The sequence below is a fragment of the Phycodurus eques genome, chromosome 10 (genome assembly GCF_024500275.1).
Source record: "Phycodurus eques isolate BA_2022a chromosome 10, UOR_Pequ_1.1, whole genome shotgun sequence".
Classification (NCBI taxonomy): domain Eukaryota; kingdom Metazoa; phylum Chordata; class Actinopteri; order Syngnathiformes; family Syngnathidae; genus Phycodurus; species Phycodurus eques.
In genome coordinates this window covers 22,571,971-22,587,444 of record NC_084534.1, presented here as the reverse complement: position 1 = coordinate 22,587,444, position 15,474 = coordinate 22,571,971, and the positions used below count along the sequence as shown (strand labels likewise).

At 42.5% G+C, this 15,474-nt stretch overlaps 2 protein-coding genes across 6 annotated transcripts in view; one reads left to right on the top strand and one right to left on the bottom strand.

The window, feature by feature from the left end:
• Positions 1-5,089: 5,089 nt before the first annotated feature.
• LOC133408662 (inhibin beta B chain) lies at positions 5,090-9,739 on the bottom strand. Its single transcript, XM_061687788.1, has 2 exons — positions 9,260-9,739; positions 5,090-7,959 (listed from the first exon to the last, which is right to left on the bottom strand). Exons 1-2 carry the CDS (start codon positions 9,603-9,605, stop codon positions 7,193-7,195), a joined length of 1,113 nt encoding a protein of 370 aa, XP_061543772.1. The 5' UTR covers positions 9,606-9,739; the 3' UTR covers positions 5,090-7,192.
• Positions 9,740-12,604: 2,865 nt separating this feature from the next.
• The window catches only part of LOC133408823 (R3H domain-containing protein 2), a 52,738-nt gene continuing 49,868 nt past the window's right edge, over positions 12,605-15,474 (top strand). For all 5 annotated transcript variants that reach the window (XM_061688085.1, XM_061688083.1, XM_061688084.1 and 2 more), the window contains exons 1-2: positions 12,605-12,795; positions 13,123-13,211. The gene's annotated coding sequence lies outside the window, so the exon portion shown is untranslated. The remainder of the gene's footprint in view (positions 12,796-13,122; positions 13,212-15,474) is intronic.

Here is a 15,474-nt window from a genome sequence, read left to right as displayed (position 1 = left end):
GGACCTTCGTGCGAGTACGTCAAAGTACGAGCCCGGAATGGTTATTTCGAACCAGAATGGCTGACCTGCTGTTCAGCTTTGAGCATTGATTGTTGAGACCTTTTTGTGCGTCATGTTATGATAGGATTGCCCACCCAATTTCATGTTGATTGGAGAAACTGGTGTTGGGGGCTTCTTTTTTCTAACATTACAGGCAAATATTGAGTGAGTTTTAGGAGATCTTAGAAGACTCCTAAAATACCAACCAAAAAAAAAATCACCAGCATCCCCCATCTATCAAGGATACCTGCTTCTGATCTGCAGATAGCTGAATCCGCGGGTGCCGAACCACGAGTATGAGGGGGTCCACTCCACCTCAAAGTGGAGTGTTCAACATGCAAAACATTTAAACATGATTTATCCTTTCTTTCAATGACTTTTCAATGTTACCGTGTCATTCGTGGAGGCAGACGGGACGGTGCTGCTCGTCGGCATGCAAGTGCATCTTCGCATTTCGTTTTTGTCAAAGACCGGTATTTGTTTAGGAGGGCTGAAGATTGCTTTTAGAGGGGCTTGAGAAGTTCCCCTGAAATAGGCCTCGCAACGCCACTGCCTCAAGGCACGCATCACAGTTTGATGACGCATGCGGACGTGCGACTATCCGTGACCGGGGTTGCCAAATAAGGCGTAAATTCCCTTACATATGAAAACTGGTGTTTTTAGCCAGGTTTCGTCTTTGAAGCCTCGAAGGAAACCTGGCGCTCTTTGGAATGAAAATGAAGTACCGTTCACAAACCGTTCACAGACGGCAGAATGAGTGTGTTCACAATAATGTTCATCAGGCACAATTGCACAAAGTTTACCCAAAATATGAACAAGTTCATGAACTTTCGTTCACTTAACTCGTTAAGGTATAACGTTGCCACCTAATGTGGGCGGAGCATTGGGGTCAAAGTTTAATGATCATTTTGAGGATTATGTTGGTTGATTTGATTTCTCGTGAGGGCGCACGCTGTTGACAAGGTGGAATTTTACAGGCGTTCCACGATTTCTTTTCACTTTTGTTGACAGTTCAACCTTGGACTAATCCAATCTTCTTGCATTACGTTGATGCGGTTCACTGTTGACCCGCGGAGAGGAGGGTGCATGGGAACAGTGTCTTCCCAGGTTAGCTTGCCATGACGCTGCAAGGGGATGAGGTCAAAGTCACAATTTATTAACGCTCCCAAAAGGAGATTTGGTGGGATTGTGTGGAGTGAAGGATTGGGGCTTTAGTGGCCAACGGTGGATCAGTGTGTCAGTATATCAGTGAGTCAGTAGGCTTTTAGTTTTTCCCCATAGTGGGTGAGCGATCTGCTTTCCATTGGCGGCGCCGGTGCCGGTGAAAATGAGTACTCACCTGCTTATGACAGGAACTGTCCTCGCTGCGACTGGCGCGACAGCGACACGCAGTCTCAGTCCCATGCTCGGATCTCAGTGTTTATTTCAATTATTTGGTCTTGGTTTTCATTTGATAACGTCTTTATTTGCTCGGTCACTTGTTTCACGTCTCACCTTCACAAATAGGCACGCGCGCTCGATGAACCACGTGTGTATTTATCCATGAATTGAATCATGTGTTCTCAAGTGCACATCAAGTAGACTAAGGAACCTATCGCTACCTTTGCAATCACGGGACACTTCATTAGGTACACCTGCACGATAGCTGCTATAAATATGCCTTTATAGAGATAATAATGGTTATTATTAATTCATGCCCCTTTAGAGACAATGTTTATTATCATTTTATTACGATGGCTACTACTATTATTATTATAGTTGTTGTTCTTGTAATTGTTGTTATTATTTGCTTTGATGGCCCCTGACAAATTAAGCATATTTCAGTGGATTTGAATAATTGTTGTACAATGCTCGGTTTGAAATGTACCTTTATATCATACCTTTACTCATATTAACTATTTTTTTATTTTTTATCTTAATTTTATCCCATGCTCCTGAAAATGACATCATTTGGAAATGGAATAATGTCATTCAAATTAAATTGAATTCGAATCACATTTTATTTAAATTCTCATGAGGTTAGCGATAGTAGTAATAATATAAAATAAAATACTGCAAAGATAGAATTACAACGATTGAAAAGATTAATGTTAATTCATTCGTTTTATTTGAGAACTGCAAATGTCATATTGGTGTACAAAAATGTGTTAACCACTTGAATATTAATTATTAAATACAATAGAACACTCTTTGAACTCAAATTTGTATTTTGGATTCATTTGAAATATTGTACTTTTTGAAAATGCTTATTACTATTATTATTATTATTTGTTTATTTTTATTTATTTTTTTGCTAGTAAGATGAGGAGTAGGGCAATTTAGAGTCTTCAATCAACCTAGCATGCATGTTTTTGGGATGTGGGAGTAAACCGGAGTGCCCGGACAAAACCCACGCAGCCACGGGGAGAACATGCAAACTCCACACGGGTGGGGCCGGGGATTGAACCCCAGTCCTCAGAACTGTGAGGCAGACGCGCTAGCCAGTCGGCCACTGTGCCGCACGTGACAAATATAATGACAAATATTAATGGTTTGCAGTGTCATGTCCGAGTAGACCATCCCATAATGTAGCCAGACAGTTATGACTGAACGTGTAGCGTCTACTTGTCGTGCTCTTGAACTCTGCCTATTTGTTGTGGTTTCACTGTGACTTGTTTATTTACCTGCTGTTTGCCTCATCAGCTATCATTGCACATTGTACGCTGTACTTGAAGTCAATTTACAATGCAATTGAACTCTGTCTATCTGTTGTGGTTTTATTTGACTTAGTTATTCAACTTATTACATTTTTATTCAAGCACCATCCACTTGTGAAGGGACTAAAGATGGAAATTAGCCATTGGCTGGAATCTTGTATGTTTACATTTTTACAATGTTTTAGCAATATACGCTGCCCCCCCCCCCCCCCCCCGCCCACCCCACTCACACACACACACGCAAATAAAACAAACAAACTATAGAAGATGGAGAATATGCATCTAAAATAATCTTGCTACAATAAAGCAAACATTCGCCTTAGACAGTGATTAGAGTTCATTTGGATTGTTGACGCAAATTCTATTGGCTGACCCGCCAAGTGTTTGATTTAATCTTTGGACCATAACAAGGTACCCCCGCCTTTCGCTCAAAGTCAGCTGGGATAGGCTCGAGCGTACTGGTGACTCTAATGAGGACAAACTAAAAAAAATAATGCGAATGGTTGTTTGTTTGTATGTGCCCTGCGATTGGCTGGCAACCAGTTCAGGGTGTACCCCGCCTCCTGCCCGATGGTAGCTGGGATAGGCTCCAGCACGCCCGCGACCCTTGTGAGGAGAAGCGGCTCAGAAAATGGATGGATGGATGGATGGATGGAGCTTTGCCAAGTCATTGGTTTTAAAAGCGCCTCTCTAAATCAAGATCTGAATTCCAGCCATCCATTTTCTATAGCTCTCGTTCTCATTAGGGTTACGGGTGAGCTATCCGAGGTGACTTTTGGCGAGAGAAGTGGGGTCCACAATGGACTGGTCACCAGTCAATTGCAGGACACATACTGTATAGACAAACAGCCATTCTCTTTAACATTCACACCAATTTCGCCGAATACTCGAGTAATCGCCCCCACCCCCAAAAAACTTCCTTTTCACATGCATTTTATTCCAATTTCTGAGGGATGGAGTTCCATTTTTAAACTGCATATGTTGGTACTGAAAGTATAGTATAAACTCTACGACATTTGAGACAACAAGATCAGCCTTTGGTAAAGGGTTATCATTTAGCATTAGCCCGCGAGTGATTACCATTTTAAGTATTAAAAAAAAAAAAACAACAAAAAAAAACACGTTAACTACCATTCAGGGCACTCATACATCATGTTGTATGTACATTACGCATCTAACAGTGTCTTAAAAATCACTTACAGACGCTCCTCTATCATTTTTGGCAAAGTTTATCAGTGGCCCAACACCGTGTCTGTCTGCAATATATGTCTGTGTGAAACATTGGTCCCGGCAGCATTTTTTCCCACAGCTCTAAAAATGTTTATATTGTAATTTGTCTCTTCTTTACTTGGTGTGTCGAACCACAACGAGATGAGGCACACATGCCCAGGATGTCGTAATTTATCCTTGCGTTAGCTCACATGAAGAGATAATTTACCCACCTAGTGAAATGAAAATGAGCTCATGCCAAGGGAATGTGACAACTGTTGACACACCAAACACAGACAGTCGATAAAACCACTTCCACTGTTTGTATTAGCAAACACACCCTTTGCCTTGCCGACCGTGGACATGACACGTAGCATGCCAGCTGAAATTGGTCTTTTGGACACAAGCGAAGAACATCTGTGTGTTTGTGGTTTCCATTATATGGGAGCTGGTCGGTTTACACAAGAAACAGCGCTAACACGAACAGCTGGAAACGAAAACCTAACAAACAGGACAAAACATGAACATGGGTCACAAGAAAACAAGACATAACATGAAATTAGAACGCACGGATCATGACATCGATTCAAGCTTTGCGGATTACCATGACCTGGACGACAAAATCTACACAGTCATCAAGAAAAATTTTTTTTTAGCAAGCACATTGGTATTTGTTTATTGATGTTGTGACAGAAAGTAAAATATGACTTGGGCAATTATCATTCATCCATTCATTCATCTTCCGTTCCGCTTATCCTCACAAGGGTCGCGAACGTGCTGAAGCCTATCCCAGCTTTCTTTGGGCGAGAGGCGGGGTAAAACCTGAACTTGATGCCAGCCAATCCCATGGCACATATAAACAAAAAAACATTCACACTCACATTCACACCTACGGGCAATTTAGAGTCTTCAATTTACCTACCGTGCATGTTTTTGGGATGTGGACGAGAAACCCACACGGGCACGGGGAGAACATGCAAACTCCACACAGGCAGGGCCGGGATTTGAACCCCAGTCCTGAGAACTGTGAGGCAGATGTGCTAACCAGTCGACCGCCGGGCAGTTAGCAAGCAAATGACATTTTTAATTTAATGTAATTTAAGATGCAGTAAAAGAAACCCAGCAGAGATGCATGTGTTCATTTATTTTATTCCAAAATAGATTGCAACTGCAATGCTGTGATTAGAAAAAAATATGACTGTGAATCATTCAATAAAATATAGTATCATATATAAAACAATAAAAACATAATTAAAGTCATGATATTACATTAAATTCATCACTACAGACAAAAGCCACCCATTTTAACACAAATAGAACCTGAGAAAATACATTGATTGACATTCGTTTTTCTGTGGGCTACTTTATATTGTGAAGTAAACTATCACCCAGTTTGTTTACACATCCTTTTCGAGGACAATTGTCTCAGGGTGTTAAAGTGCTTATTATGGTACGATGGCAACAAGATGCTAATAACAATATGAATAATAATAATACAAAAACCGTCTGCGTTAAACAGTAAAACGACAATTCAAGTGCAGCTTTGGAGGCAACATATGTCCTAACAATTGTGGCTGAAGTAAAAGATCATATTTGTACTATTAGCCAATGTATAAGGTTTGCAGTTTACAATGTGAGCATAGTGTAAACAAAACAAAAAAGAATCCAACAAAAAACATGCTATGATATTTATACTGGCCGGTTTAGTTGTTTTATGATTATTAGTGTGCATACTGGCATTTTGAATCTGCCCCAAACACCAAACACAGCGAGTTGACCACCTGTTGTGCAATTGGGATGATGTCAAGTACCCCTCGTGGAATGATTAACGGGCTGCGTTTTGCTGGAAAGCTTCTAATTATACATCGCACCAGTAAACTTTGGACTTTGACAACTATACGTGACAACATACAGCAGCACATGCCATTCTGACCCATCCGCCGCGCAGACCTTCACATTACCTGACCACTGATGCAATCGTGTCCCAATGATTGCCAAATTGTGACCTCGGGTTCACATGCTGTTTGTGTTGCCCAACTTCAAAGACCGCTTGTGTCAACAATACAGTGGAGATGCTGATTAAACATATTTCGCTCAGCCCTTTTATCTTATTTTTTTTAAACCCCTCCAGTGTTTTCGTACGTTAAAGTCACGTGACCCTGACTTAAAACCGGCCATTCAAACAGGGTCTCCGTTAAGGCTACGGCTATCAAGTATTTTTTGAATTGATTATTCTACCTACCGATTATCTCATTGATTAATCGAGTAATTGGATAAAAAGCTATTTTGCATTATGAAACAACTAAATGTGCATGTGAGGTACAGGTATTATTATTATTATTCCTCACGTGCCACATTCTATCTGTGACTTTGAGTGTGTGTGGCTTTAAAAGGTGGGGCCCGGTGAGTGATGTGTACGTCAGCAAATGACAGCGTAGAATTGACTGCTGGGAGCTCGGATTGCGGGTGGCTGAAAACTGGCAAACCGTTTGCCAGTCTGCATTTTGAGTGCCTCTTCATCAGTTGTGGCCTTAGCAGCTTGTGTATGAATGTGATTGTTATGTGGTTGTTTTATGACTGTATGTTTAATAAAATAATTGAAAGTGCACCAGCTACTGTGTCTGTCCTTGACCACTTGTGGGGCCATTGCAATATGTTGTAACTAGTCGGTGGTAGGCAATATTAAATTAGCTAAAATCGATACTTTGTGTTTGCGAGGTTTTGTTGCCCCAATCAGAAGCAGGTATCCTAGAAAGATGGGCCACGCTGGTGGAAATATTTCGGGGGAATCCTCCACACAATGCTCCAAAATCCTGTCTGCTGGAAAGTTAAAAATAATATAGCCCCCAACACCCCTTTGACCGATCGACCCAAATTGGGTGAAAATGTGTATCAAAATAGGATGCTTGAAAATGTCTTGAAGTCGACCATTTTGGTTCAAAGCAGTCATTTTCGGCGAATATCAGGGCAATGGCCTGTCAATCTCGGCATTCAGCTTTTCAGTGGTTGTAATGCCAGTAAAAGAATCTGTTTGGTGCGATGATTCCTGATGCATTTATATGTGGCTGTAATTTTCTGTACTCTTTCCTCGGAAAATGTTGTTTTGAAATTCTATAAATCGGTATTCCTATGTCTTCAAATGCATCTAATCTTGGAGCCAATGGCGAGCCGTTTGTGACCATCTGTACTACACATACAATACTCTAGGACTGCTGCATAAAAACTTAACTACACAAGGGTACAAACTCTTATGTGCATCCACAGGACTCCACAATCATGTCAGGCACGTCGGTTTTGATGATACTGTGCTGAGAGTTGAAGTACACCATGGACAGAGGCTGTCGCTCCGTGGGAACGCAACACGAAGACGCAGCCGTGTTGATACCGCTGACCTTCAGCTGGCTCAAGACGGTGGCGTGGAAGGACGCGGCGATACCTGGAGATCCGGCCAGGTGCTGCGGGCACTGCCCCACGCAGTAGTTCATGTGGTAGCCCTCGGGCGCGATGATCCAGTCGTGCCACTGGATGTCCTTAAACTTGATGAACAAGTCTTTCTTGCAGCACACGGTGACGTCATCGCCGCACCGCAATGAGCGCTTCCTGAGCAAGTGTCTGGCGGGGTCGTCGCGTAGACGCACCTGGGCCATCAGGAAGGGCTTATACAGGGTGTTGGCGGAGTTTTCCAGGGAGCAAAGATTTCTCCCATCCTCATTGCAGCTCACTTCCAGACGGAGTCGCTTCTGGCCACCGTCCAGGAAGGCCTGCAGGGTGCGGCTGATGGGGAAGGTGTGCCAGTTACCCTCCTGGACCTCCAGCATCTTTTCTATCACCAAGGTCCGGTTTGAATCTCCACCGTCTATGGTGAGGAAGACTTGAGCTGGCACTTGAAGGGGCGACTTGGAGGAGCGGACGTAGATCCACAGGGAGGACTGCAGCACCTGGATACTGCGGCCATGTTCTTGCAGGAACTGGAAGGAAAGGCTGAGATTTGCCTCGTCCCCGTGGAGACTTTCGTCTGTGGATTAAACACAAGGTAAGGAAATGACATTGAACCACAATGACAGAATGTGTCCATGGCCGACCGACATCAGTTTGTATGTTGATCATTTTAGACGAACTGTACGAGCAAATGACACGATATAGAAACAGTGGCAATGCCTTCAGTCTGTCCATGTTTCTGTTCATATCCAAGTCCATCCATCCATATATCTGTCTGGTGTCCATCCGTTTGTCCGTCTACGATGCCTTCTGGTTGTCAGTCCATTTGTCCTTCTGTATCTATGATACCTTAGAGCAGGGGTGTCAAACTCATTTTTGTCACGGGTCCACATCGCAGTTATGACTTCCCTCGGGGGGCCGTCAACGACTGTGGACCCATATAAATTAAAGATGACCTCATATCCTGTAATTACAGTATACACAACACATTGATGAATAACCAGCTTTGAAACCAGAAGCCTATAAAAACACGTTTTTCAACGATTACATTTCTTTTCAAAGGGGGATCGGTAAAAAAAAAAAAATGCTTGCAAATATCTCAATGGTATTACACCAGAAAGCAATTAGCGATTTTGATTTGCTTTCGCGGGCCACATAAAATGATGTGGAGGGCCGGATCTGGCCCCGGGCCACCAGTTTGACACCTGTGCCTAAGAACTTTCTGTCTGTTCATCTGTTATGTTTACTGTATAACAGTGTCCAGCTTTGTCTTTTTGTACTGCACCTCTGTCCGTCTGTCTGTCTATGCTTTCCTAAAACTATGTATTGTTGTCCGTCCATGATGCCTTCAAGCTGTCTGCCTGTCCTTCCATTATCCAGCTGCTTGTCCGTCATTCTTGTCCGTCCATCTTACTGTGATTTTTTTTTATCAGGCATCTGTGTGTCTGTCTTTATATCTTCCATATATCTTCCATCCATCCATCCATCCATCCATCATGCCTTCCACCCACGTGTCTGTCTGTAGATGAATCCATCCATCCGTTTATCGACTTTCCTCTCTGGGTCAAAAACAGAAAACCCTTTTTAAATTGTCAGTTTGCGAGTCAGGCTGAGATACCAGCTCAATAGATCAACTCACTGCAGAGAGAGTTGTCCCAAACTAGCCAAGAAAGTGCTGGTATTATTTGAACACTGATGACTCGAAAACAGGTGAGAGATTCTCCCGTGCACTTTCACCTAGTTTGCTCACAACCCGAGCTGACAAGCAAAGCGCAAATAATCCATTTGATTCATCATTTTGCGCAATGGCAAGTGCCAGACCGGCAGGTAAAAGTTCTTTTTTTGGAAAGTGTATAAAGGCCACTTAGCACACTTACTTAGATCGGCAAAGCTGACTATTTCATAGCCTTGGTCTTTGGATAGCACATTGTTGTCTAGTTCGAGGGTACCGTCCTGCCTGACGCGCCCCGAGTTGAGTTTGCGCAGCGCAGTGAGGAGCGCCACCCGGGGCACAGACTGAGAGATCCTGGGTCTCTCTTTCAGGTGCAGCTTGTCCAAAATTTGCTGCTTGGCGATCTCCACCATCAGCCTCTCCTCCGCGTCCCTCCCCAGGGACCGGGACCCGCAGGAAGCGCAACCCGAGGGGCTACCGCTTACCCAGAGACCCTCCCAGAACAACGGGGCAAAAAAGAAAAGCGCACGCAGTGAGGACCACCGCGCCATTTGAATCTCAAATGGAATAACACGCACACAAATAAAAAGGTCTCCTTGTGTTTTCAATTTGAGGTCCCGGTCTGCAGCTGGAGAGTTGAGTGATGCCTGGCGTCCTGGCGGTGAAGATATCTGCTGTGGGGTAATCCACCAAAAGTGGTGACACGCTGGAGGGACGCACCAATGAGCGCGCATGCACCCGGGGGCACCGCGCGAGGAACTTTGCTGCCAGCGCATCTGCGGACGCAGCACGAACTCACGACGAGACGAGCGGGGCGCGCAGGCCCGGGCGGAGGGCTGAGTGCCAATGACCCCCAACGCAACGCGCAGGGACAAGTGCGCGCGTGTGGGTCCAGTTTTGCAGTTTGGGGACATGTGCACGTAGTACCAGAGCGGCCCCTCATACTGGTCAGTGCCCGACTTCAATGCGAGGAAAACGTTCATTCATATGTATCCGCCCCCCACATGTCACCGTTATTATGCTATATTGTTCAATTGTACTGTGAGGATACTAATTGAATATAATTGGTACAATACGTGCAAAAATAAATGATTTTACCTGTTGGAAAGTTCTCGTGCATGTTTTCCATATACATTGAGAGCATTACAAATACATGTTTTAGCATATTACTATAATATCTCTCTGGTGCATATGCTCATTAAAACAAAGACGTTTTTAAAAAAGGCAAAAGAAAAAGTGTTGTTTTCAATATTCGTGCCCAATACAAGTGATGGTTCGGACATGAGTGTAGTGCGTGACTGCCAATGTGTGGAGAATATAAGCAACTACAGCCTTTTTGATTTTTAGTCAGGCACATACAAAGCTCCCTTTTCATCCCAACGTTTTTGCACTTATTTATTAAAGCACTGAATGGCGCACAAAGTAAACTACTGTGGTAAAATGATCCTGTAAAATCTGCTTTTAAACATTCAGTAGGATATACACACAAGGCTTTCCAGCAGTAGTTTTCAAGTTTTTTTTTGTTTTTGTTTTTTTACATCAAGCAGCACCTCAAAAATGTTTTAGCTCTGCGAGTACAACCATCATGGCCATCCTTAAAATACAGTGGCGTAGTAGGCCGAAGTGTTCATCAAAAATCCGAGGGAGAGGTTTTATTTCTAAAATGTATATTTAATATTATTGTCAGCCACTGTAATATTTTACACAGTCTGAACATTAACACTGTGCTTAAATATAGGGAAGGGAAAAAAACGTGATTCCACTTCAAATGCAAATGTGATGTACCATAAAGTTAAATAAAACTGTACTGTAGAGGACAAAAAATAAATAAATAAATATATTTATATATATATATATATATCCATTGTAATATTATGCAAAGTTTGAACATTTAATTGAGTGATTCTTTTGCGTATCACTAGAGGGAGCTACCCACACTTTGAGAATCACTGCTTTGGAGGACAGACGACAATGAATGCATGCCCAATTTACCTAAAATATAGCTACAGTAAGTAGAATGTATCGAATAAATAGCAAACATACGGGACAGGGGTTTCCTTCACCCACCGTCCTGCCATCTTTGTGCTTGGTGAGGCTGCGATTGGCCAGTATTTCAGGCACTGCTCTCCGCAACGACTGGATGGCCCCACATATCAATCGTTACAGGAGCACAGCTGATCACTAAAAGGTCCCCACGTCCCCAAACGTTGGTCAAAAAAAAAATCTTGGACTAATAAAGACAGCATTTATTTTTATAGACGAGGGCAGGCTTCCTCACAGTAGTGTTCAGAGGTGGATAGGAATGTGCAATAGTTACATTTACTCAAGTAACATTTTGGATAAATTGTACTTGTATTTATGTTAAGAAGAAACGGTATTTCTACTCGGTTACAATAATCTACATGTCGCTCACTACTTTAATTTATCAATAATTGCGTACGCGATTTATTTTTAGACTTTTCGACTTCCGTATCGGGCAACCGCTGTGCTAATCCACCATGATTACACAGTGATTTTTAGATTAAATTAAGTGATATTGTTCAGCAGTATCTGAATTTGCACATTATTTAAATTATTTTTATTTGATTTAAAACTGATTTAAAAAAATAGATCAGAAGTTACTCACTACTTGAGTATTTTTTTTCACTGAGTACTTTCTTACTTGAGTAAATATTCTACCCCTCTATTGTCATTAAACATGACAATTTATGGTCAGTAAACAGCTAAACAAGGCTTTGAAATCACCAATTTCATGAGTGCAAATCTCGTGGTCTAAGCGTTACGCTAGCAAGTGTTTTTAACGTGTTGCCTAAATTGGGTCAATAGCCACGTAATGTTTACAACGGCGCAATAACGTTAATTATTGTGGTTAATTTTGCACCATACCCGATCAAGGAACGCACAAACATTCCTACTTGTCTGTTTTGAGTCTTTCAACTATAGGAGGAGGAGGAGGATGAGATGAGGGTAGCTGGGGGCAAGACAGGAGCATATATGTACAATTCTTCCAGGAACTCATATACATGCCTGACAGAGATCACACACTATAACACTTTGGATTGCATTGGATGGGTCATTGTTATTTTATTAAAACTGTCTGTAGGTGAAAAAAGGGCTGCAGCAAAAAGAGCACTTTTTTTTCATCCAGGGCAAAGGGGCAGGTGCGTGAGCACCACCTATGGTCTGTGTGCACGTGCCTTCCACAGCCACAGTATTCAGACACATGGGAATTGTTTTAAATTGTGAAAAAAAAAGAAATAATAATAATTATAAGTATATTTTAAAGCGAAAAAGCTAAATATAGGTATATAATTATTACAACGTTTATTTTTTGTAGTGGTTTACATTTTATTGTGGATTTTTTTTAAACGTCTGGTTTTAGTGTAAGAGCGCCCCCTAAAGCCCCGGAGGACTCTACTGACGGAAACTGTCGGCGAATGGGGTGGGCGAAAAAGTGACGCCGACACACAGTGTACACACTCACAAGCCGGAGCTGAGACAGCTTGGGGGGGGAATCGGGTTTCGTTTCTTTTTTTTTTTCTTTGCTTTCTATTCATTTGGACTCTTTGTCGATTCGACCTGTTGCTGTCTGCGGCTCAAAAATGACTCGCTCTTGAGTCACCACAGCGAGCCTGCGCGGCGCTGTTTTTGACAGTCAGTCCGGGGGTCGCAGTGAACCGCCACCGCCACCACCACCACCACCACCACCACCACCTATCGAGCGGCTAGCATTAGCCCCTAGTAAGTCACATACGGGCAAGCGACACTCAGCTAGCGCCTTCCCGATTCGGGCGGCCCTGACAAGTGGTTTGCCGAAAACGCGTGTTATGGCTTCAGTTGCATGATTAGCGACGGTGTTACGCGGATAGAAAAGGCTAGTTAGCAGACTTACGTTAGCTAGGTGTTGTGTGTGTGGCTAATTATATGCGGCGGGGGAGGAGGGGGAGGAGGAGGTGGAGGCGACGAGTTTATACCGTGTGTGCTAGCTATTGTTAGCTTCTGGGCTCGTGTGGCTAATATCTCCACTGGTCCTGGTTCTGACCACACCGACCATCTGCTCTCCTACAGACTCAACTTTCCAGGGAGAGAGCGCGGAGGGGATTCTTCGTCGCGGACCCTCCTCCATTCAACCCAGCAAAAAAAAAATAGAAAAAAAGGTAAGCTGCGCGCTTGGGATGACTTAAGTTGACACACTGAATGTAAAGAGCCATCTTTAAAGTTCCCTTTCTACCTGGCGCGAGATGTTAAAACGGCATGTTGACACAAATGGCCATTCGAATGGATTGAATGAGAATGAAACGAGGCGGTGCAGTTTCGAGGAGCTGAAAAGCCTGCTTGCCTGTGACAACACGCTGTTATTTATACCCAAGTAGCAACCACAGAGCATTCGACACTACAGAGGAGTTGATGATATTGTAAATTTGGTATGCAGCGAACCCCCGTCGATTTACCATTGGGAGCTAACCTACTTTTGAAAGAACCCGACTAAACCGTTTGCTGAAAAAACACAACTATTTGCGCCAATCCGCGAAATTTTGTGCTCTTCCTATAAGTAACAACGTGAGAAGAGTTCCTAAAAAATAAGTCTGGTCGGAATGGTCCCTTCAATCTGAGTCCAATGCAGCAAGAATTTTGAAAATAAATGAATGGTTGCAGAGCAATTAAGTTTTTTTGTTGGGAAAAAAAAATCGATTTTGAGGAATGTTTTTGTGTGAAATCTGGTTAAAAAACACCTTCAAATTAGAGTAAAATAGTATAAAGTTATTTTTTTCTCAACATATCTCCTTTAACCATTTCGTTCAGTCTGCTACTCTGGAAATCCCTTCTCCGATTGGCTGACAAGTTTCAGTTAAATATATCCACCAGTAAGCTCGTACAGGCCACAATACAGAGAGGTTGTCCAATTTGACATAAAAATTACTGTTATGTTTCAAATGGTGTCACTTGCCCTTAAAACTCTACTTAAATAGCGCAAATGGAACATTATTTGTGAGTAGAGCAGTGTGAGCAGTCGAATAGTTCATGCAATCAAATGCTTTTCCGTAAATTTGTTTGTTATAGAGGATTTTAGAGGCCTTTAATGTGCTCATTTAATTATTTTTTATTTATTTTATATTTATTTTGTTGCAACCACTTTGTTGCTACTTCTAAATCCTTTTGCACGCTGCAGTCATCTGCTGAGCAAAACGTCATTCGAGAGCAGTTGCCCAGTAGCTAGCTCGCATAATTTTCAGTGAGTTTTCTGCCTCATGAGGCCTTGAGTCAAATATCTAACATGTTTGAAATGTTTCACCTCGCAAGGTGAAATCCTCACCGTGTACGCATTTGAGCTGAATGCTGAGGGCAGAAATTAGATGGTAAAACAAAATATATCCTCCTTTCACATGATTTCAAGATGGCAGCTCCCAGTGAAGTTGTCAGCGACGACATTTTAGAGGATGAGTTGGTCAATATGTGGCCAGATTATACCTTCTTATATGGCGTAACATCTTCTGATTTGTAAAAAAACAAAAAAAACTGGCATCTAATACTGGATGTAGCCGCTGACAACTTTGCTGGTCATCATGAAATGATGAAGGATGCACTTTGATTATAGCTCAAGTAGTGCGCACACGATGGGCTTTTCACCTTGCAAGGCAAAAAATATCAAACGTTAGATGTTCGTCTCGGGTCTCAGGCAGAAAACTCACAGAATACGCAAACCCGGCGACCTATGCTGAGCATACATTCTCAAATGACTTTTTACTCAGCAGATAGCTCCAGTTGGCGGCAGTCTTGAGGCCCGCTGCACACCAAGCGGCTTGGACGAATGCCACGGAACTGTCACGTAGGGTGCTACTAGTTTTGCTGCCATTTGAAATTTGAACGGCATTGCAATGTTCAGGAAATCCTTAAGAGCTTTTAAAACAAAATTATTTTTCCAGGTATGAAGCAATATCCAGTTGGCTGGCAATACACTATACATAGTGTTTTTCCAATAATACTTAACTCTTGTTATAATTTCATATGTAGCTGTGGCTAAAAGTGTTTAGGGATAATAATTTGGGGGTATATTTAGGGTTTACACATTAATATAGACAATTATTTAAAAAAAATACATTGTGGCGTCCATTATTCGCGTCAAGCTTGGTCCCTAATCAGTGCAACAGTGATGGGTCACTCAAAAAATTAATATGCATCGATTAATCGACATGCTTTGGGTTTTCGTCCCCCTTAAGTCTTACCATTCGCATACCAAAATGCTTGACAAACAGCGACTTCACAATTTTGACAACCCAGCTAGAAATAGGCGCTCAGTGTCACAAGGTGGGATCAGATCGCAGACCCCTCGAGCTGTGATCCATTCCGCTACATTTGTCAACTTCTGATTTATTTATTTATGATTTTTTTTTTTTGGAGGATTCCAGAGATACATTTTCC